The sequence below is a fragment of the Rissa tridactyla genome, chromosome 24 (genome assembly GCF_028500815.1).
Source record: "Rissa tridactyla isolate bRisTri1 chromosome 24, bRisTri1.patW.cur.20221130, whole genome shotgun sequence".
NCBI classification, from domain to species: Eukaryota; Metazoa; Chordata; class Aves; order Charadriiformes; family Laridae; genus Rissa; species Rissa tridactyla.
This window is the reverse complement of record NC_071489.1, coordinates 2,050,407-2,072,973: the sequence shown is the minus strand read 5'-3', so window position 1 is coordinate 2,072,973 and position 22,567 is coordinate 2,050,407. Positions and strand designations below refer to the sequence as shown.

General features: G+C 51.1%; 1 protein-coding gene across 1 annotated transcript; it reads right to left on the bottom strand.

Moving 5' to 3' along the window:
* Window positions 1–908: 908 nt before the first annotated feature.
* On the bottom strand, window positions 909–9,847 carry RACGAP1 (Rac GTPase activating protein 1). The gene is given in 20 exon segments (XM_054183322.1): window positions 909–1,895; window positions 2,188–2,296; window positions 2,556–2,631; window positions 2,633–2,692; window positions 2,842–2,974; window positions 3,186–3,291; window positions 3,608–3,635; window positions 3,637–3,739; window positions 3,741–3,805; window positions 4,048–4,143; window positions 4,876–5,040; window positions 5,275–5,405; window positions 5,584–5,701; window positions 5,838–5,915; window positions 6,661–6,714; window positions 6,934–7,003; window positions 7,209–7,345; window positions 7,720–7,922; window positions 8,384–8,472; window positions 9,732–9,847. Coding segments are annotated over 19 exon segments (1,893 nt in total). The 5' UTR covers window positions 8,469–8,472; window positions 9,732–9,847; the 3' UTR covers window positions 909–1,819.
* Between the last annotated feature and the right edge of the window lie 12,720 nt (window positions 9,848–22,567).

Genomic DNA, 22,567 nt, shown 5'->3' with positions numbered 1-22,567 from the left:
AGCATGGACTGCCAGAGGTACACCCCTTTTGTCACAGTTTTCACCCTCCATCCCCCTCGGCTCACATGAGGTACAGCTGTGCCTCTGCTATGTCCTATCTGCTCGCACACCCCACTGTGGAACTTGTGTCCTTCCCTGCAGGCACAGGTGGGTGCACACACACCCCCATCCCAGCATTGCAGCCATGTTTCCAAGCACTGGCAGGGCCACCTCCGTGCCCATCAAGAAGCAAGTGGGGGTAGCTTGCCAGCATGTCCCCAGGCCTCATTTGTCCCCACAGAGTGGAGCCATGGGGACCAGGGCAGAAATCCCCCAGCAGGTCCTACCGCAAATCCTCTGGATTTTGCTTCAACAAGGAACAGGCAAGGACCCAGTTTGGGAGAGGATACTCCAGAAAAAGACCAAGCCGTGTGCCCAAGACACAGGATTTGGGGAAGGAAAACATGCCTTAACGCCCCCCTCATGTACATCTGGTGTGCATGAAAGCACCAGAGGCCAAAACACCCACCTGTCCTGGGGTCCCCAGCCCCACTGGGGAAGAGGAGCAGCAGCCCCACCTCCTGCAAGTGGGTCAGAGCTCGGTGCAAACACAGCAGGAGCAGACTTGACCCTCCAGACCCTGCAAGCAAGGGAGAGACAACCCAGGCACCATGTTCAGCCCAGGCTATTTCACCTCCTGATACGATTTCGGGGACCAAAACTGTTTGTCTCCTTCCTCCTCTGGACCCATGAGCCACAGCCACCCAGTGCACAATCCTGCACCCAGCAGCAAAGACTGCCAGGGTCCTTAGTCCTTGGGGCAGGAGCTGCTCAGAGCAGAGCACCACAGCTTCCTGTAACACCACACAGGCCCTGGTTGAAACTCTCTAGCACAAGTAAAAAGCATGAGCCGAGTACGAATCAAGAGGTCACATAGAATATCACGATTTACTTAACCGCACAGGGCAGGACAGTTTTCCAGAGCTCAATAAAACAGCCACTTTATAAACTTCTGTATGTGTTCCACAAATCTTTTCACACAGCACTGGGCAAGGTCACATATCCCAGTTTAGGAAAGCAGGGACTCCCAAAAGCAAAGGTGCTATTAAACTACCCTCCTTCCCCATGCCGATATGAGCAGCCCTAGTAATTCATTTAGACCTACCCAGGAATCCTTTGGGTTTGCATCTACAGACAGTCCTCTACAAAATTTCCCCTTTGTAAACACAGCATCAGGAAGCGTTTCTTTAGAAAAAGTCACAGTCCCTCCGGCAGTTAATTAAAGAGAGCATCTTTTGCCCATCAGACAAATGCAACACTGCCATCCCTCAGGATTACAGGCTGCACGACCACAGCACAGGTCAAAAATTACAGATCTGGTGTGCTGTCTGAAAGACTGGATTCTGACAAAGTTCAATGGGGCTGTCACCGCTGTGGTGAGAAACAACCTATGGAGGTTTTGGTTTTTTTCTTAAAAAAAAAAAAAAACAAAAAACCAAACACAACTTGCGATCCTTGTATGACTCTTCCACTTCATATGGGTGGAAGACTGGATGCTATTGAAAAGCGTCAGTGAGTTCCTCTAGCAGTTTTTTTAATTAACGCTTTGAACAAATCCTGCTAGTTACTTCCTTTACCAATACTACATTCAGAACAGCATTAGATAATAAAAATACATTGCACAATAAAATCCCATTAAAAGTCCTCAGCTAAGCTGAAAGATAAAAGGAAAAGATCTTATTACATAAGCTGCCAAGGGCCACGGAGAGGACTTCGGTTTAGTGTGCTCATGCATATTGGGTGTGCAAATGCTGGGATGGACACTAACTCCCGGGTCCACTCACTTCAGCAGGGGAGAGGGAAAGAAGTTGCCCTGATGCACAAGCTGGACTGTTGACTTGCTTTTGCTCCCAAATCTAGTTCAAGAGAAGTAGAAAAATATCAGTTTGGGATATAGAGGTCTAACGCTCTCCCTTTCTCAGGGGTCATTCACCCAAATTTTACCCACCTCCCAAACAAAATGATGATGCTCGTTAACCATTATGCAGTTTGCAACTGTTACTACAGCACTGATCAAGGGAGAGCTGAGTAGTAAATCCAAGGCTGCTCCCAAAACTGGGCCCAAGAGTCTATTTTCAGTTCTCCTTGAACACCCAAACCACCTGCAGTCATCCCAACGTCTTCATGATAACACCCACTGGCACTTACCTGGGGGTGTTTTTGCTGAAGGTAGACCGGACCCTCTGGGACAGGGAGCTAGATGACGGCGTCTTGGAGAGCTGCCGTTCCGGAGTAGTGAGGGGTCCAAGCATACTCACTGTCAAAAGAGAGGCAGCCAAGTGAGCAACATGAGGACAGCTGAAGTTTTCATTGCCATGCAAGGAACATTAGATATTCCCTAGCATCTGTCAAAAATACTAGACAAATCTGGTGTTTCCTGGCACGCTTTTCTTCCCTCTTCCTCCATGAAGCGTGCAGGAATGGCTAGCTCCAACAGCCTTGCAAGCCGCTTTGATTAAGGGTCATTATTTTTAATACAGCAGCTGCACAGCCAACAGAGCAGCACCACGGGTTACCTCTAACATCTGGTGTCTGTGGAGAAGAGTAGGCATTGGTGTTCTCAATTACATGCGCTGGGTCAATGTTTTCTTGGCTCCACCATCATCAGCTGGCTCCAGTAGTCCATGGGCAGCAGCAGAAGTCGCTCCACTACCTACAGAGACACTCGTGAGTCGCTGAGGTTACAGAGTGGCACACAGCTTTAGCACACTGACACCAGACAGGCATCGCCTCAGCTCCCTCCAGCAACTCATTTGAATTCTTGGATACATTCACCCAAGTCAGTCCTTTCTGCTGACCTACCTTGGGTTGCCGCTTAGTGTCCTGCAGGAGCATCATAGGGTCAGGATCAGGTACCGCATGGGCAACTATTGTGGGGCCAAAGACTTTGGCCAAGTTGGTAATGTCCATTTTAGTCTCTGGGCTTTGAGCCACCCTATATTAAAAAAAGAAGTTAAAAAAGAGAAATGTAGCTTCTCCCCTTCACTTGTCATACAACTCCCCCGTCCCCCACACATTTCAGCCTCTGAATAAGCAGGTTTTTTCCAGAACGAAGACTTTATGCTCACAAGCAGTAACAAAAGTCAATTAGAGAAAGCACCAGTGGCAACATCCCCTTCGAGAGCTACCAGTCCATTTGAACATACCTCTGCAGGTGCATCATGAGGAAAGCTAGGGTGTCCCTATTGGCCTGGGGAAGTTCACCAACTGCTTGGTACATAGCAGCAACACTGTTGTCCTCATCCAAGATTTCTAGGGAAAAAAAATGTTTAGACCTCAGAAAGTGGTCCTCAGAGGCACAGCTGTAATATCCCCCTCACAGTCCGAGAAAAAGGAAGCCAGAAGGTTCACATGCCATTGTAATACTTTTGTATCCTGCCCAAGCACTAGAACTTGTTGCTTTCTTCGCCTGCGCTGTTTTGGAAGAGGAAATATTTTCCCATCATCAACACAGTCACAAGCATGAGGGCTCCCTAGAGCACTGAGGTCTGCCAGTCCAGGCAACAGCTAAACCTGTGACCATCAAGCCTAGGGAAAGAGTTGGAGATGCCATTTAGCAACTCCTTACCTGCAGCTTCCATAAAAGTCTTGTTCAAACCGGAAAGTGAGAAGGGGTTCTTTCAGGCTGCGGTAGAAAGTCCTTGAGAAGCCACAGATAGCATGGATATCATCCACTTTACTGAGCGAAGGAATATTTTTGCTCTAAGAAACTTCTCTTTCAGTTCCTCACTGTCTTGTCACAGCCAGATATCCGGTAAAGACCCGTCTGTTAACAGAAAGCGTTGGCTTAGAGGCAGAATATCAACTGCATGTATAAAGCTGACATTCTCCGCTCCCACTTTCTCTCCACACCTGAGCACTCTACACAGACACTGTTGCTCACTCACAGTCACCCACTGAGCGTCCACTATACACACCATAAATAAGAGATATTTGGGTTAACAGTTTGTTTCCCCAACACCACAACCCATTTCATTAGCACTGTTTCACACCTTGTTTTCATTTTACCTCATGCAGCCCTCGTTGCTCGATCTCATTAACACAGTGCACTATGATAGAAGGGATCATTGGAGGAGTCGAAGGGACAAAGTCCATCAAGGTCCCCTAAGAGACAGAAGCCGGGGGGAGATATGCAAGGTCTTCAAAACATGGAAAATACTCTCTTCGGAATTCACAGTGAGATAGAATCGTAGAATGGTCTAGGTTGGATGGATCATTGAGTCCAACACTAACCCACCACTGACCCATGTCCCTCAGCACATCTACACAACTTTCTAATACCTCCAGAGATGGCGATTTAACCACTTCCCTGGGCAGCAGCGAAGAAAGTTTCCAAATATCCATTATAAACCTCCGCTGGCACAACTTGAGGCATTTTCATTTGTCCTATTGCTTGTTACTTGGGAGAAGAGACCAATCCCCCCCCCCCCACTACAGCCTCCTTCAGGTAGTTGTAGAGAACGATAAGGTCTCCCCCTCCAGCCTCCTCTTCTCCAGACTAAGATCTCGCCCTAAAAAACAAACATTATTTCTTCTTCATCAGCCCAGAGAAGAGCAACACTACATCCATCAGCACAACGGTGCAGGATTGCCTAGCCAGAGCTACCACGTTCACAACTCAACACCCTCCTAACATCGCATCGCTACCACCCACTCCCCTGGTTATTGAATGATACATTAGCAAGCTCATTTGCATTTTATTATGCAGCTCTGAGCAACAGGAGCTCTTCCACAGCAGGCAGTCGTGCTGGAGCCTAAGCACGTTCTACCTCTAACCAAACATTAGCCCGTTTGTGTCAGTGGCTGTACTGCCCCAAGGTCACCCTACGGCCTTACCTCCCCAATTCTGACAGGAGTGCCTGTCAAGGTGGGGATACAGGGAAGAGGACAGCGGTCCCGACACTCTGGATGAGCGACCACACGGCAATCTCTGCACTTCAGAGAGATTTTTCCAAATTTTACTCTCTTTCCACATGGAACACATGATTCTGGCTTGATAACCTAGTGATTCAAAGCATATAGATGGGAAGAGATTAGTGCAGGGTAGTAACTCCACAGGACTCAAATTAGCTAACCATATAGGATAACATATTCCCTGATCCATGCAGGTAACCACTACAGTTGATACTGACTTGAAACATAAGGGCTGGTGGCCTCTTATCTATAGCTTGACATCACACACATTTAAAAGTGGAAGGAGATGCTTTTTCAAGTTCTTTCTGCCTCTAGACCTACCGTCTTTGAAACAAATTCATGCAGCCTCACTCCCCCATTGTTCTGCGGGGTGCTAGAACCATCAGTCTCCGATTTGGATTCCAGCTGCTTACTGCCTATGCTCGACTCACTGCTCCAAGGCTGCAAAGGACCTGAGAGAGAGAAGAGGAGTGTTGACTGAAAGGAAACACCCCCTGCATAACATTTCCTTCAAAGCAAGTGCATTATAAAGCACAGGCAGCCACCCAGGTCCTGGAGGGAGGTAACTATAACCTCTGGCCTATAAAGTAGTTGCTTCAGGACCGGGACAAATGAAGATGCGACACCTACCACTCTTCCTCCGTTTCCTCAGACCGCAAGGCACAGTCTGGATAGTAGAAATAGCTTCAATTGGGCCACCATCATTGGGAACCATGAGAGTTGTCTTGGCTACTATGGATTCATTTCCCTGTAATGAGAAATATGCAGTTAGTGACAGAAATACTGACAGGACTTGGCATTTTCTAGTTTGTTGGCCCTAGAAACAGGTACGCAATATGACCAACTACTTTAAACCTACATAAACCCAGCTGGGACCACCATACCTGGTCCACCGTGGAGCCAATTGATCTGGTTTTCTTCTGAGGTCCTGGGGGGCCTTCAATGAACTGCCTGGAAGACCGCTGAAAAGATACAGTATATTTTTACCTATGAGGCAGGTATGCTCTTAACTTAGCGTTATACTAGTTCAGTACAACTAGAAGGACTGAACAATCGTCTGCACACACCACAGATGCTTTAAGTTCTTCCACAGTACCTGTTCTTCATGGCAACCTTGAAGTTAACATGAAGTATCATAAGGCCTCTATATACTGCTCTTTCAAATAATTTTCCTGAACAGCTTTGTAATCCAATTCAGAAGACAGAAAGAAAGGGGGAGGAAAAACACAACCAAAACCACAGACACACAAAAAGAAGGGCAACTAAGCAAGTCCCCGACTCTTCCCACTGTGCTAGTTATGATTTCCGGCTGTACTTTCCCACCTGTGCCTACTGCATACTAACAGCAGACTAGAACAAGGACAAGCTCCTTTACAGAATAGAAAAATATTAACTTCCTACATGATTTCCCCCTAATCTGGTAGCTGTTAATCATCTTCAAGTGCTTTCTTGCAAACTCCAGGCCATGACAGAACAAGACATGCGGAACTCCAGTCATTTTCAGTAGACAAACAACAACATCAGAATTAACTTTCAATCTGAATCCACACAGCAGGTTTGAATTATAGCAGCACCACATCCATCTGAAGTTTGATTTTGATTAGTAGCTCAGACATCATTATAGGTGGCGGTGAGATGACAGATGGTGACATTGTGTCAGCTAAGGCTAACAATAGAATCTATTTGAAGAGGAAGAATTGAACATACCCGCTTCTCTCTCTTTTTCAGTCTGACAGTTTTCACCACAGAGGAATCCCAGTCCTGTGGGAAATACACAGCACTGGTTAGCTCAGTGTAAATACCATACAGCCTCTGGCCAGGACTTTCATTAAGTTTTAGCCAATAGCACACCAGAGAAATGCAAATCAGCTCTACCAGTTTAATACCCCAGTAATCTAAACACAAGGGGTCTCTAGAGATTAGTGCACACCTCTAAGGTTTTACAGTGGAGGAAAACTTTGGAACTTGGAGTTACATTACCAGTGACTCATCAGTCTTGTCAAAGCTGATGTCTGACAGAATTGAGCCAGATTCATCTATTGTAGACAGCCTAAAAATCAAGAATTAGAAGAGACTTGTATTAGTTTGGCTTTCAGTCAGCCACGCTTCCAGAACAATCTTACTGACTCAGGAGAGCTATATTTCAAACTGGAATAAAAAGGAGGACTCTGTTGATATGGGTGCAGCATGTATCACAGAGGTACACGGCTGGATTGATATTTGCCACTTATGTTGCTCAGACATACGCTGCCTACCTTTTGTTGTCTGAACCCCCTATAGAAGCCTGCGGCCGGTTTAGAAAGGCCAGGGCAGACTTCTGTTCTTCACTTAGCTGAATGCTCCCAGATGCATCACACATGAGCAGCTCTCGAATCAGTTGCATTTGCCGCTCCTGTAAAGGTCGATAATATCAGAAGCTGCCACAGGATAAGCTGTGTTTAATTAGTGTATGAACCAATCTGAAGCGTTTGAGATACCGCACAGATAGGTTCCCAGAACTTGTGTCAATAGACTGCTAATGGCTGCAAAGCCCGTGCTCTGACAGGTAATGGCAGCTCAGCTCCAAACAGCAGCCAGTTGCCTTTTTCCAGACCACAGCAGAAGGCTACTACCAGAAGCCAAGCCAATTTGTTATTGTTGGGGTTTTTTTCCTCTCAGGAAAAATGTTATCATGAGTGCCAGTCTTTATTTTCCATAGATCAATGCAGTTTAATCACCTTGTCTTCACACTCTAAAGAGCCAACTGGTAATAAAAGAATTACTCACCAGCTTTTCACAGTCCGTTTCAGCTTTTTGCCTTCGTTTGATCTCCACATCCACTTGATTGCGAGCATGTTTCAGCTTCACATCCAGAGCACTACGTTCAGCTTCAGTTTTCATGAGAAGATCTTTGTACCTGACAAGCTCATGCTCCGTCTTCTGCCATTTTCTCCGATACTCTTCAAAGTTTTTTGCTAACTGAATAAACTCTGGAGAGAAGACACATACATCTTTAGGGACTTAGACAAGCAGAGGAGATGCAGCAGCCCTCCTTTCACTGACAGTAAATCTCTGTTAATATAACCTGCTCTCAACTGAAGAGTGGTGAAGCCAGCCTTTCGGCAAACCACCTACACTCTAGATGTTCATGAGATCTTGCAGTTTTTCAGACCAAGTCCTTTGTGTCAGTATCAATCAGAACAGCTAGAACATGAGACCCTGCACAGACAAAGTCAGCTTACCACAAGCAGAACGTGGCCCTGCCTAGAAGTTAGACCTGTGACTTCCTATTTCTTGACAACAAAAAAAAACCTCAAGCCTGACTGCTTGTAGGAGTCTCATTACCCACAGTATCATCAACAGATTCTTCAGTAACAGTTTATAATGTTTGTTTGCATGTTTATATTCTTACAGCAAACACAGCACAACCTAGTTCAGAAACAGAACTTACGATATTCGTTTCCTTCACTTAAAATTTCAGCCTGGTGCATAAGTTGATCATACAGACTCCGTAAGTTCAGCATCGCAGTCTCCATTTTCCTGCCAAGAAACCAGAGCTAAATAAACAGCCCAGCTCTTTCTTCCCACCTCCAAAGAGAAAACGTGTTCCCAGCCCAAAGAAGAGAGAATCAGCTTCAGAATTAATTTTTTTAAAAATTTTTTAAGGCAAGTTTTAGAAGCTGCACAAACACAAATACATTAAGAGTCATGTTTTATGAAGATATATACATCTAAATTCTTTCCTGGGGAATGAAAATCCTGAGCCCTCCATAGTTTACAGATAGCAGAGCCACAGAGAGAGGCAGTATAGCTCCCCACCTTATTGCTTCAAGTATTCTCCAGTATACTGCAGAGGCTCAGACCCCAAGGCAAGACAAGGGATCCCAAATCATTCTCCTTCTGGAAGGCTGCAGAGCACAGCTCATGCCCTGCCTACAAATAACTTGGTACTATATAGGCCACTAAAAATCTGCAAGTTTTCAAAGCTTCGTAAGATAAAAATAGGAGCAACGTTCTGGGGAATTTTAATACAGTCTTAAATTTAGCTGCATTTTTAGCTGCTGCAAATAGCTGTTAAAATTCAGACAGTCAGCACATTTTCCTCAAACAGTAGCAACAATGGCATAAACAGAAGCAATGAAGAGGAAAGTCTCCAGCTCAGCAACACAGAAATTACCTCGCTAATGCAAGAGGTTGCTGGGGCACAGAGGACAGCCTTGACTGATAAATTAGCACTAGAAGCAGGTGCAGACATAGTTGGGAGAGGTGCCAGGAGGGAGTACACCACCGCAGCTTAACACACGGGAGGCCACCCTGGAAAGCTTTCAAGTACTCTTTTCGCAGTTACAGGCTCTACAGACACATAGATATCTCGGGACTTCATCTATAACGTGGACTACAAGGTGCGGAAAAGCTCTCTGCCAAAAAGTCCCTCTTTTGTCCTTATAGTCTGCATAATTCACGGCAAGGGGCACTTCTACAGTTCCGTGCCTCCATTACCAGCCCCACGATCATTAGCCCCGCGCCCAACTCGACAGCAGAGGCCGGGAAGAGCGAAGGAAAAAGGCCAGAGTGTAAAGAACCCGCAGCCAGGCCCTGCCCGGGAGGCAGCGAGGGAAAAGGCCTCTGAGGAAGCCGGCGCCGGGCCCGCCCAGGGCCAGGACAGCAGCTCCCCTCGGCCGGTGAGGGGGGCCCCGACCCCTAGGCCAGGCCCGGTACCCGACCCCTAGGCCAGGCCCGGCCCGTTACGGGGGCCCCGCCGCTGCCTCACAGCCGCCCTCCCGATGCCGCGCACTCACCTCAGCCGCCGGCCCGGCGCGAGCGCCCGCTCCAACCGCCCGACTTAACCGCCCGCAATTCGGTTTGAATCCCCGCTCCCAGCCAATCCCAGCCTGCGCCCCACCCTCCCGGCCTCTCATTGGCTCTGTTCACTGCGCGTCTGAAGCCAGGCCGGCGCCATGTCTGCTGAGGGCGTGGCCTCTCTGCTCCACTCCCCAGTGCGAGGGCGGACGGGGGCCCGAGCGGCCACGTGCTGAAGCCGGCCAGGCGCCATCTTTACTGTTGGTTGCTGGCGCCGGCACGGGTTGCTTAGCAACACGGCCGGCCGGGGACGCCGGCAGGGCCTAGGCCCCCCGAAACTGGCGGGGTTTGGCATCAGAGGGGCTGTTTTGGGGAGAAAAAACTGTTCTCGGGCCGGGTCCCGGTTGGGATTTTAAGCAACGCCTTTGGCACTTGGCACGGGTGGGCCTGAGCCCCCCACACCCTGGTTCTGTAGAGCGCCATAAGGCCTGCGCCAGGTGCTGGATGCAACCCCTAGCTGGTTCAGAGCATTGGTACCTCACCAGGAGGCCGTTTGTTAAGTGTTCCTCCCTGAGAAATGATGCCGTCACTGATTTTTGTCTTTGAAACAGAGCGTTTCCGACGATCCGTCCCGCGTGACAAAAGGCAAAACCTCATTTCAAGCCACGTACGAGTCTCCCATTCGCAGACGTTTAATATGCAAACCGATAAAACACAAACCAAAACCCAACAATTACAAGAAGCGAAATCGCATAATCATAAAATAACAATGCGTTTTAATCTTTTAAATCTGAAACAAAACAGCGGGTAATTGAAGAATGGATATTAGCAATTAGAAAGCGGAACTAAATGCTTAAAATTGCTCAGTGGAAAAGGGAGTTCATAAAGCAGATTGCTCTCTAACATCCAGCTGCTTTGTCAGAACTGCTTTATTTAGGTTATATAGTCTGCTTTAACTTAATTAATAATAATTAATTCATAATAGATTGTAAAAAGCCTCAAGATCCTCTGAAATGTAAACATTCATGAAGCTTCCTTGAGGAAGACAGTCCAAATTATCTACGTTTTATGGGGGAACTGGGGCCCAGAAGAGACACGACTCACCCTCCGAGTGAACGGCGAAGCAAAAGAAAGGCACTGACCTTGATATTTGACTTCGTAGCACGGAAAATCATCCAAAAGCCCCATTTCCCCCAACCTGGAAAGCAAGTCGGAGGCTGATAGTTACACCTGGCGCTGCTGAGCTCTTCTTGTGCATGCACAGCCCACCCCGGCACTTCTTGCACACCCATTTCTGAGGAGGTTCAGCTGTTTCGGTGTCAGCCCCGGGGCCTCCTGCAGCTCCTGCCTGTAATTAAATCTTCACAGCTAAGATGTCTCTATTGGCAGATCATATTTATAGGCAGGCGAGTTGTTTTAGTGCCATTCTTAAGAGTTAAGGAGGCTTTTGCTCATAAGGAAATTCTCTTCTCTTTTAAATTGTCATCCGCAATCTCACGCCAATAAAAAGGCACATTATTTTACATTATTGCCCCCATGGTGCTTGTAGTGAGTTACTGCGCTAGGTACTGCGTTTCAGTGTTACGCAAATTAGATGTCTTCCATATGTGTTTAGACGTCGTACTTCCAAATCCTCCTCTGAAACACCATGGGTGGGAGCTCTAAGGGCATCAGGAACTGAGTATCCCAAAAAAGCTTCTCGGAAACCCCCTCGCTTGCGGCTGTGCTGTGGACATGGCAAACAGGCCATGCCCTGTGGCACACGCCACTTGCCCGGTCCCAACCCCAGTCCCTAAAAGCTTTGTAGAGTTTTTCTCTCCTCCTTCCTGAAAGATGCGTGATGAGAGCAGAGAGGTCAGAAGCACCTTTCATATACCACTTTATTTCAAGGGAGAAGAAAAGGTATAAAGATTGAGGGCCTTTTCGGGAGCTGCTTTATTGCAAAGTAATTATATTCTCTTTTGTTTGTGTCGGGGAGGGGAGGGAGAAGCCTTGAAATGTCTCATCTGGGAAACCGTTAATAGAATTTATGCTAATTTGATGATTCCGGCGATTACTGGCGGAAGCACTTCACATTTTCAGGCAGCAGAAATTCTCTTCCAGTTCCTCCTGCAGTCTCGCTCCGTTTGGTCTTTAGCCTGTTCGCCTCCTCCAGCCGCCAGAGACTCCCTGCCTGGGCAGCGCTTGCAGACCCCATGATATGACCGGGATTTTTGCTTAAGACGGTGCCAATGGGCTTGCTGGTGACCCCACGCCGCGATTTTTTGGGGCAGGATGCAAAGAAATCTGCCCTGGCGCCTCACTGTGCTAGCAAGCAGCCCTGCAATAACAAACCCTTCCCTTCCAGCCTCATCCTCTGGTGGAGCTTCGCAAACACAAATCTCTGCCCGGCTCCTGCCTAATTAACTCCAGAATTGCAAACCCATTTGTGCAGCTTTGTGCTCAGGGGAAACCTTTATTAAGTTCCTTTTAATCTAAAACCAGCTAGAGCATGATGGTCTTCATGAACAGTCATTCAAAAAAAAAAAAGGGGGGGGGGGGGAAACGAAAGCGGAACTGGAAACTTTAAGATGGGAGGTGGAAAAAAAGCAGAAAAAAATTATCTTAGGTGCATTTCTCTTGATGCCTTAATACAGCACAGGCTTCAAAAAGGAATGATTCGGTAGTGTGAGGAAAATACCCGGCAGGTTGAACAGAGAGGGCAGCCTGGGTTTAGCCGGAGGAAACTGGACATTTTGGAGAATTAATTTCTAATTTCTCGCGCCTGGCCTGAGCCGCAGGCCGGCAGATGGCATCACGCTCATGCCATTGGGTGGGAGCTGCAGGGTCTCAGCCATCGCTCATCTGTGCAAAATATTGCTCGGCGCATCGCCCATGCGGTCTGCGAGGAGGGTGCCAAAGGAGCCATGGTTGCGCTGTCGGTCTGAACGACGAACCAGGTTTATCTGTGATCTCCTGCCTGCGTGAACCTGGGATAATTCCTCCCGCAGTGACTGGCATCGGGGTAAAGAGCACTTGGATGGGATCAGCCAAACCTGTCTGCGGCGACATGCGGTCCATCCTCTCTGCTCCTCGTAGCAAAACAGTGCATTAATGTCAGCAGAGAAGCCACGGCCTTACCCTGAACTCGTTAAAAAACAATGGGAGTCTCTATTGCCTTCATCTGGCTTTTAATGAATGACCTCTTGTCGCCGGGAGCTGCGTGCAGTGACAAAGGACCTTTGTGGGCTGATATTTATGATTTCATTTAAGTCAGGGAGTAAGCTAAGGGAGAGGGCTGGAAAATATGAGCTGAGCTGATGTTTCCTGCTTTAAACTCCAGGGATCTTTATCTAGTTTTTGTATTAATACAGTTGTCATCTCTTAAATATTTGAGCCACTCGCAGCCATGACTGCTCCCACGCTGGAAGGACGCACAGGTCACAATCATGGCAGGGCAGGGAATGGGTCCTGCTCCCCCCGAGCCCCACACATCCCTCTGGGCTCTAACACTGGGGTGAGGGGAAGGTTTTGCATTTTCCTAGAGCTCCCCCAAAACTGCATGCACACCGAGCACGCCGAGCCCTGCAGCGAAACCCCACAACCTGCTTGTGGGGGGCCAGCATCCAGCTCCCGGGCTCAGCGCAGCCGCCGGGTCCGAACACCCCTCCCCACACCAGCAACTTGCCAACGCTGATAAATTTTTGCCTTTTCCTTCGGCAGGCCTCAGCGGTGGATTAAGCAGCTGGGAGTCTGGAGTGAGAGAGCGTCCCCTCTCCTTTGCCATGCAAACAGAGAAAATTAATCTTCCAGCTTCCTCTGATATTTGGGCTGAATTACAAGCTGGGAGCGGAGATAAAGCGCGGGCGAAAGGAAGGTACAGGTAGAGCGGAGAGCCGGGCTGCCTGGCACAGGCCTTTGTCCGTGCAGATAAGGGCTCTCCTCCCTGTGTCATGCATAATTCACCAGCACTGCCTCCCTCCGTCCCGGTCATCCCTCTCTCTGCTTTCACTGCTCTGCTCTTGGAGAAACTGGAAGCCTTGCGTCCGAGCGAGCCCGTGCGTGTTGGCAGCGCGTGTGGGTGCAGCAGCACACCCATGGGTGGGCAGCAAGCACAAGCGTGTGCCCGCAGACACAGCGGCAACGTGCAAATCTCAGCTGCAGCCTGTCTCTCCTTGCAGGTTTGCCCTGGGACGAGGTAAGGGGATGCTGTCCCCTCTACCCAGAGGCAGACGGAGCCGGGGCACAGCCTGTGCTGGGACGGGCCACAGGTGTCCTGCTCACAGCCCAGCAACACCCCACACCAATCCAGCTAAACCAAACCAGCACATCAACTTCTGCGAGGGCCTAGGGTGTGATTTCGTATGCCCATCACATTTCAGCTTTGCTAGCCACGCTATCTCCCTAAATCCCTCTGATGTTATAGTTGGATAGAGGTTACATCCTCTGGGATACTAACCCCGGCATTAACAGACACCAACTGCGTTTTATTTGGTCGATCATCCGGCAGCTTCTCTGTACCGTTCTTGACAGAACTGTGCCACACAGAGCGGAAAAGCCATGGAGGTTTTCCATAGCCGCCCAGAGTTTCTTTCCCAGAACAAAGCAGAAATAACCCCAGTCACCCCCAGCCAAACTGTGAACATAGACACCTGCTTAATTATTTTTGCTTTGTAAATGAAAGCAATGCCGTGAGTTTAATAACCACTGCTTGGGAGTAATTGGGGCGATTATTGTATGGCCCAGGGGGAAAATTGCAGCTTGTTATCTCCAGGGAGTAGCATTAGGATCCAGCAGACAATCAGAACGTTATTTGTTGCACTTCAGATGACATTTCTTATGGATTTAGAAGTGATAGCGATCAAACGGTGTTGTGAGAACCACCCCCAAACTGGGGAATCCAGAGACCTGTAAGCTAAATAGCGTCTGAAGCTGCCTGAGACAGCTGCTCTTCCAGCAGGACAGCGCGAATAACAGACATACGTGCCTCATTTGAGTTCAAACACTTCCAGATCTGAGCATCACTCATCTCCTTTTTAATTTGATCTTCTCATAAGAGAGATGCCACTCAGGATGCTGCATGAGAGGATGCAAAGGGGGGGTATCAGCTCTAACAAATGCTGCCAACCAGATCTATACGCAGCGATAAGGTTGCTTGAGACCTTCCCTCCTCTGTTTCTCCCTCCCCACCCCAATCGATAGCCTCTGCCCGTCCTCTCGCCTACAGCAGCCCTGATATTCGAGGCTCGGCCAGGAGCAATGCTCACACACTGCTGCAGCATCAGGACTTGTCTTCGTGGTTTCACGGAGACCATCGGCGCTGGGCATCCTCCCCAGGCATGCCACCATTGCTCCCCGCCGCACAGCTGAGCAGCTCCCATCGCTGTTGCATTCTCTGTAAGGCATTTGTGCACCGTCAGGCAGCAGCTTTCAGCTCCTGGAGGGTTTCTGAGCCAGGGCAGCCAGTTCCAGCCAACCCAGACGCAGTGGGTGGGCGAGATGCAGCACACCTCCAGTGATGCCTCCCAAACACTAACCCTTCTCTTGGCACCCCAAACTCTGCTCATCCAGCCTGGCCGCAGTGGTGGAAAGAGGATTTTTAGCAAGGCTAAGCCCAGCTAGAGCCTCTGATGCTCGCTCTTTTGTAGGTTTGCTGCATAGGAGCATCCCCAAACCCTGGTTTGGGCTCTGCTCCGAGGGATGGGCTCATGGATGATACGGCAGCACCTCGGCACCTGCCCGACACCAGCGAAGAGGATCCTGCCAAGCCCGGGAGAGCGCTGAGCCAAGGCGGGCTCCGCTATCGATCCCCCAATCAATGACAATTCAAGGCCTGGAAATGACAGCGCCTTTTCTTAGTCCTCAATTCCCACCCAAGGCTGGGCGCGGGGAGGAGGGAGCTCACTCGGAGGTTTAGCAATAATCCGAAGCAGGAGCAGAGACGGGAGAGCCTCTCTTGCAGCAGGTGGGTTGTTGAACAAATTGGACACATAACAAGACAAAAAGCACGGGGGAAGGAGATCTGGCGGGACCGGACCTTTATCTCCAGCACGTTGGCAGCCAAATCTTTGTGCAATATTTATCAAGGGTGAGCGGACAGGAGAATTGGCAGTCGATGCATAAGTGAGGAATTAAAGGCACTGCCATCCTTATCTCCCAGGCAGATACGCAAGGGGAGGGGTGGACGGGAGCTGCGAGCCAGCCCAGGGCAATCGAGTTTGAAACAGTTTGTGGATTTAACGAGTCCAAACTTTATTAGCTCAGCTGATGGGGAGCAGAGCGGAAGCACCAAGGAGGGCAAAACAGCACATCCGCAACCCCTGGCTGCCAGAGCCGAGCACGCTGCCTCCGGGCAGGCATTTCAGCTGGAAAGTCCTACACATCACCGGGCAGGCATTGCACGGCCGGGGGGACACGGCAAAGCTGCCCCAAAGGCACCAGGTAAGGGGGCAGAAGTCTTTCAAGCCCAGTTAAAATTCACTATCAAACCAGGGAGTTTAGGAGCTGCTACTCTTTCTCTCCCAATTTTGCTAGGCAGTGAGACAAAGGCAAAAGACGCTCTGCCCTCGGGTATATTCATGTTTTCAGTGTTGGAGCCACAACTGTCTTGTGGAGAGCAGACACTGCTTGGCACTTTGAAGCCACCCCATGAATATGCCTCACGAGACACAGCCAGGAAAACCACCGGGGAAGGGACGGATACAACCTCGATAATATCTGAGCGCTCTGAGTGGGTCTGCTGAGGGCTTTTGCAGGCGAGCTGTCCCCAGGGAGGGCAGCTCAGTTCCTTTGGTGGCCAGCCGAGTCCCCCGGCCCCTCCGGCTCCTGCAGCTGCGGATGGGGAGCAAAGGGCTGCTTCGTCTCCACCATCCCCTGGGAATCCCCAGCTCTCACATAACGTCCTGGTAATTAACTCACTTATTGGCTTTGCTTTTGCTGAGATTGCACATTCAAGATGGGCTCCATCTGCTCCTTGCATGGGCTTGGCTGCCGGGGGAGTGTAGCAAAACCCCCCATTTATAATGAGAGAAACGTGTCATTTCTGTCAACGGGGGACAATGACAAGGCCATGCCGGGGACCAGCAGCAGCCCTCCGACAACAGCTGCGGGTCCAGGCTGCCCAACTCCACCAGCCCTTTCCCCACGCACCAAACTCGTGCCAACCAGCCGCCTCCCCCGGGCACCCACCAGCCCCAGACCTGGCTCCACCAGGGCCACCGCAGCCACCAGCTTCATCAAATTGTTTTAGGGGATTTGCATCTCGCCATTTAATTTCTTTTCAAGGCAAACAAGAGCCCAAGAAGCCAAGTGGGACCTCATTTTTGCTGGACTGCTGTGTGTCAGGCAGCTGCTGGGAAGACGACACGCTGATCTATATGCTTGGAGCATATAGTGCTGTATTCCCTCCCTGCACAACATGATTCCTCCTGGAGAACTGGGACACAAACACCGAGGAGCAGCAATACCGGAGTAACCCCCAGCTACAGCTCTTCCCAGGCAGGTTCCCCCTTTGGCCCCGATGTGGTTCCCATAAATCCTCCCCAGGTTATTCCAGCCGCTGTCACGGAGCTGTAGCAGCAAATCTCAGCTTAGCTCGGAGCAAAGCGGCGCAGAGCACGTGGCGCTCGCTGGGTCCCCCAGCACCCATCTGCACTGCCTTTGTCTCCTCAGCCTTTGAGCGGTGCTTTTCCTCCTCTCCGCTGCAAAGAAACGCATTAGTTGCAACATTGCTTTAATTTGTTTGCCAGCTTTCAGAGAGCAGAGAGGCGCGCTGCTCCCATCGGTGCTGTTTGGAGGATGTTTGCACGCAGGCAGGGTTAACCCTTTGGCTCCTGCGCGATGGCTCAGGCTGCTGGAGCGTGTTTGCACACCCAGGACACATGAGCCGCCTTCTCCATCACAGCTCCGCAGTGCCCGGGGCCACAGCGAGCGCGTGCTGCTGGCCCAACCTGGCACCTACCAGATGGGGGGATCCATTTCCCCTTCCAGCTATCCTCAGCGTTTCCTTAATGAGATGAGTTTTGTTGTGACCACAACCAGTGTCAGAGGGAATAAAAGAAAATGTGATCTGACCGGGCTCTATGGCAGTGACAAGGACACGGGGACAAGCAGCCGCTAGCAAAGCCAGCGTAGCGCAGGCAGAGAAATGGTATCAGACGAGCGGATCCCGCCTCCCCGGGCTGGATCTGCACCCAGGGAGGAGCTGGAGGATCCTGTTGCCCCGCACCTCGCATTGTGCATCCCAGCGGCTCACCTCTGTGTGCACACACGCAATGCCGTACCCGCTCGTGGCCTGGGACTGCAGCAAGGTGTTTGCCTTTGCCGGACACAGCCGCAGGGATAACGGCAGGGCCACTGACGGCACGGGGCGTTTCTTCTCACGTAGCTCCAAAACACCTTCGTCTTCCGATACAGAAATCAGAGTGGCGAAGAGAACGAGGACCCGGGAGGGATGGCCTTGGGCAGCGCTGCAGGACTGCAGGCAACTGCGCAGATCCCTGCTTGACCCAGCCACGGGCCAGCATTTTGTGAAATGAGTTTGTTTGGTCTCTGTCCTGCACTTCCAGAGATGGGTCCCGTCCAGCCCGAGTAGCTTCAGACCCTCTGGTCCACGGGAGCAGCCCCTGGGCTGTGTCTGTCCCACATGAGAGGCTTTTCCTGGACACAGGGTGAAACAAGTGAGGATGGCAGGAGCCAGCCAAGGTGGAGCTGGTGCAAGGGGAAAGTGTTTCAGGACAGTCGTTCAGCAGTAGCCAGTGGTTTTGCATTGCCTCATGCTAATTGCTTGAGCTAATGAAGCCGCACGCTCAGCTCAGTGACTTTCTGCAGGGTTTCCATCCGCCTTCGGTTTGTGATGTGCCGTTCACAACTCTGGAAAGCTGCGGCTGATCGATCGTGAGATTTCCAGAATGGCAGAAGAGTAGAGACAGCCCTGAAGAAGGGGCTGGAAAAGACACAGCAGTCAGAGAGGGACACCCAGATCCAAGGGCCACGAGCGGCAAGGTGAACAGCTGGAGGCAATCCCAGATATGCAGACCCCGGCGTGCAATGTGGGTGCAACACAGACGCAGCGATACGGCTCTTCCCGAGGCTGCTGGCGGGAGGCGTACCTGCCTTCCTGCAGGAGATGGGCCCCGGCGAGTTTGTCTCCTGGCCCTTGGGGACGGTTCCTGCTGCCGAAGCCCCAGGAGAGCCCGAGCCACCTTCCCCCTTCCCCGTCGCTCTCTGCCTCCAGGTCCCCCGCACCAGCGCTGCACGGTGCCTGGTTGTTAAGCGATTCAGCCTCCTTTTTATCCCGAATGTGGTTCTGAAGGTTTAAATAGAAAGATATCAAAATAAAAGATAATTGTTGAGAAAGATGAATAGGGGGGAGGAAAAAAAAAAACCATCGGCACGGAGGAACTCTTGTCTAATTTCTCACCCACGCAGAGCACAGCGATATTAGTGCCTTCAACTCTGGTTCATAAAAGCTTTCATGGCTTTATTACCAGCTCCCCGAACAGCTTGTCCTTTTAATAAGCCAAGGCCTCCAGATAGCATATCAGCCCACAGGAGATCCCACCAGGACGTGGTTAATCCAGGCAGAAATAGCACAGAGCATCATCGCACTCACCTGACCAAGGAAGCCCTCATCCGAGGCAGGAAAAGGTTAAAAAACACCCCAAAACGCAAGGCGGGGAGGGGAAGAGGAGGGTGGGAGTGAGGAGCCGCTTCTCTGCCGGGGCCTCGCCGCCGGGGCCCCCCATTAATCGGTGCTGCTGGGTGTCCTCGCCTTCCCCGTCAGCCCTGCTCTCCACAGCCGCCAGCTTTGGCCACGGAGGCCTTTAATTATCCAAACTGCTGCCCCTCACAAAATTAAATGCCGCTGAGGATGACTCAGTGTTTAATGGACTGGCTGCTCCTTGCGCCGGGAGAGCCAAGCGGGTGCAAGCGAGAGCACAGCACAACACGGCATAAATCAGACGGAGACACTCTGCACGGGGGCGAGTGACCCAGCAGCTCGGAGCAGGGAGGCAGGGAAACTGCTGATTTTAAACAGTGGTGTTTTTACTTGGGATAACCCCGCTGGTAACTCCTGGGAGCAGCAGCTCGACCCTCCGCCCCGTCTGGCTTTGACCCTTCCCATCTCCTGCCACTTGGGCGATGGGGATGTGCTTTGATTCCGAAATCCCGTGGTATCACCGAGCTGCTCGTGCTGGGTTCTCGTTTCTCAGGGTTTTGATATGGTGGTTTCCTTTGGAACGGTCTCAGAAATGGTCAGGCTTGGTTTACACGGCAAGAGCAAACAGGAGCCAAAAGATGCAGCGCAAGGTAACCTCTTCCTCCTTTTGCTGACCCGGGACGACAACGTGCTCCGGGCCAGCCAGAGCCAGCAATGGCCAGAAACAGCTCTTTTAATAGCCTCGTTAGTCTCACCAAGATGCTGAGACTTTGGCTTCCAGCAGATAATTAACGATGTGCTCATGAATTAGGAAGCTCTGGACCTCTACCAGGGCCTACGTGGAGGCAACCGAGCTGCTCTTGGTTCAGAGCTGGAGCAAAGCGATGCCTCGAGGAGCAGCCGGGAGCGATGGGGACGGCCAGCGGGGACGGGGTCTCAGGGCTGGGAGAAGCAGCACCCAGCCCCACGTGGATGCAACAGCCCCCTAATGCTGGAGCTACCCCACCAGCACATGTCAAAAGTCTTAGTAAGGCCCCACAGTGCCTCATTTGAATACAATTTACTGCTGCTAATGATGCTGATGGTTATTTCCCCAAGCTAGGAAGTGTTTGGCCCCAAAATGGGCTCCTGGAAGCAATTTCAGATGAGCAATCTGTAATACCGGAGCTGATGGAAGCAATTTGCAACCCATTAGCAGAGATCGGCTGTGAAGATATTTTACATGTCACTCAGCCCAGGTTCAAGGGGGGCTTGAATTTTTCCCCCTTCTTCCCAGGATTTCTGGCCTGGATGGAACGGGGTGACAGAAAGGGCTGCGGGGTTGGACACTGCACCAGCCTTGCAAAACCCACCGACACCAAGGGTCAGAGCATCGCTGGGCTCAGAGCGCAGGGCAAACACGGCACCGTCCTCCAACAAGGAGCTGAGCCTCTGTGGCCCCAGCAGCAAGCAGAAAGGGCTTTGTGGCATGCCACACAGGTGGTCTTTCAATTAAATCTTTCACCTTAAACACACAGTGCAATCCCAGAGATTGCAGGGCCAGTCACCCCCGGAGCCGTCACACTCCGGGAAGGGAAGCGGCAGCACCCAGCACCCCCAGTACTTAATAGACCATTATGAATTAAATTGCCTCCTGTACAGCAGCTGGGTGGCCAGTGCAGATAGAGAAGCAATTTGCAAGCCAGGGCTGCCTCGATGGAGGGAGCGATAGCAGGACGTAACCCAAAAAAGGATGGAAAAGCATCTCTTACCTACCCTTGCAAACACATCCTTGCCCCAGGGATGCTCTTCCAAGAAGCAGGGTGGATGTTTGTTTCGTAACAGAGCTGTGCATGGCGGAGCAGGGACAAACATTGCTCGGAAGGGGAGAAAATAGCCCCAGGGCTTGAGTTGTCCCTTGGCCCAAGCTCCCAGGCTGTTCCCAAGACATGCCAGTGCCTGCCTGTCTGCTGGAGCCTGCTGGGAGCCTCAGCACTGCAGCAACTTACCTTAATTACTTTTTTCACACTAATTAGATCTGTGGGCATGCCTGAGGGGAGCCCTGGCTACCGGATCTGAGCTGGGGCTGAGCACCCATTCTGCCCAGGAAGGATACGGCCACAGCAGTTCACCTCCTCCTCTTCACACCCCACCACCCATCACCCTCAGGTCCCAGCCCTCCCCTTGGCTACCCACTCCCCTTGGTGCCTGGTGTCTTGCTGTTATCAATTATCACCTGGGGCTAATTGTTAGCTCCTCAGCCATCCCACAGCCCTCAGCTGGCCCCGCTGCCTCTCCCAGCAGGAATTAACACAACCCTCACGTGGCTCCTTGGAAAAATAACGCGGAAATGCTCGCGCTCCCCACGCTCCACTCGACTCCAAGGATGCAGCTGCATCCTTCCTGGCCGGGGGCCAGTGGCAAGGAAGTTTCCTCCGACCGCTTGCCTCCTCCCCAGCTCCTGCAGGAAAAGGTTCCTGGGGCGCTCAGGCCCCCCGAGCCCCCCAGGAAACTCTCTTTCCAGCCAGGGTGGCTTGGAGACGCAGAGCCACTTCACTGGGGTTTCTCATGCGGTGGAAAGCAAGGGCTTGCAAGTACGTCCACGTGCGCATCCACTCTGGCCTGAAACCCCATCCCTCCCTGCGTGCAGCCTCGCCACTGCCGGTGGATTTACTGTCAATAAAACCACTGCAGAGAATGACTTCTCATATGGAATTAAAAAAAAAAAGGTGAGGGGGGAGGAGGAAAAAAACAACCCCTTTTTCAATGTTCTTATCCCTTACCCAAGCAGCACATCCTTCTCCGGGTTTCTCTCAGGAGCCCTAATGGAGAGACGGCTATCAGCAGGCAGTTGTCGTCCAGGCAAGGAGCAATGCCGACTCGCTGCAGCGCGGAGCGGGGAAGGCAAAGGCAGAGCTGGTGCCAACTGGAACTGCTAACGCCACTCTCCCGGCCTTGCAGCCCCGTTTCCAAGTGCTGGCAGGGTCGTCCCTGTGCCCAGCGGCGAGCAAGGAGGGGGCATTGGCTCACAGGGCTGTCCCTGCACCCCATCTCTGTCCCCCCAAGATGTCCCCGAGCAGGTCCCACTGCAAAACCCCGTCTTCCTGCTCAGGCAAGGACCCAATTTGGGAGAGGATGCTCCAGAAAAGGACCTAATGAAGTGTGTCCAAGACATGGGATTTGGGGCCAGGGTACACATGCCTGACCCTGCTGTGC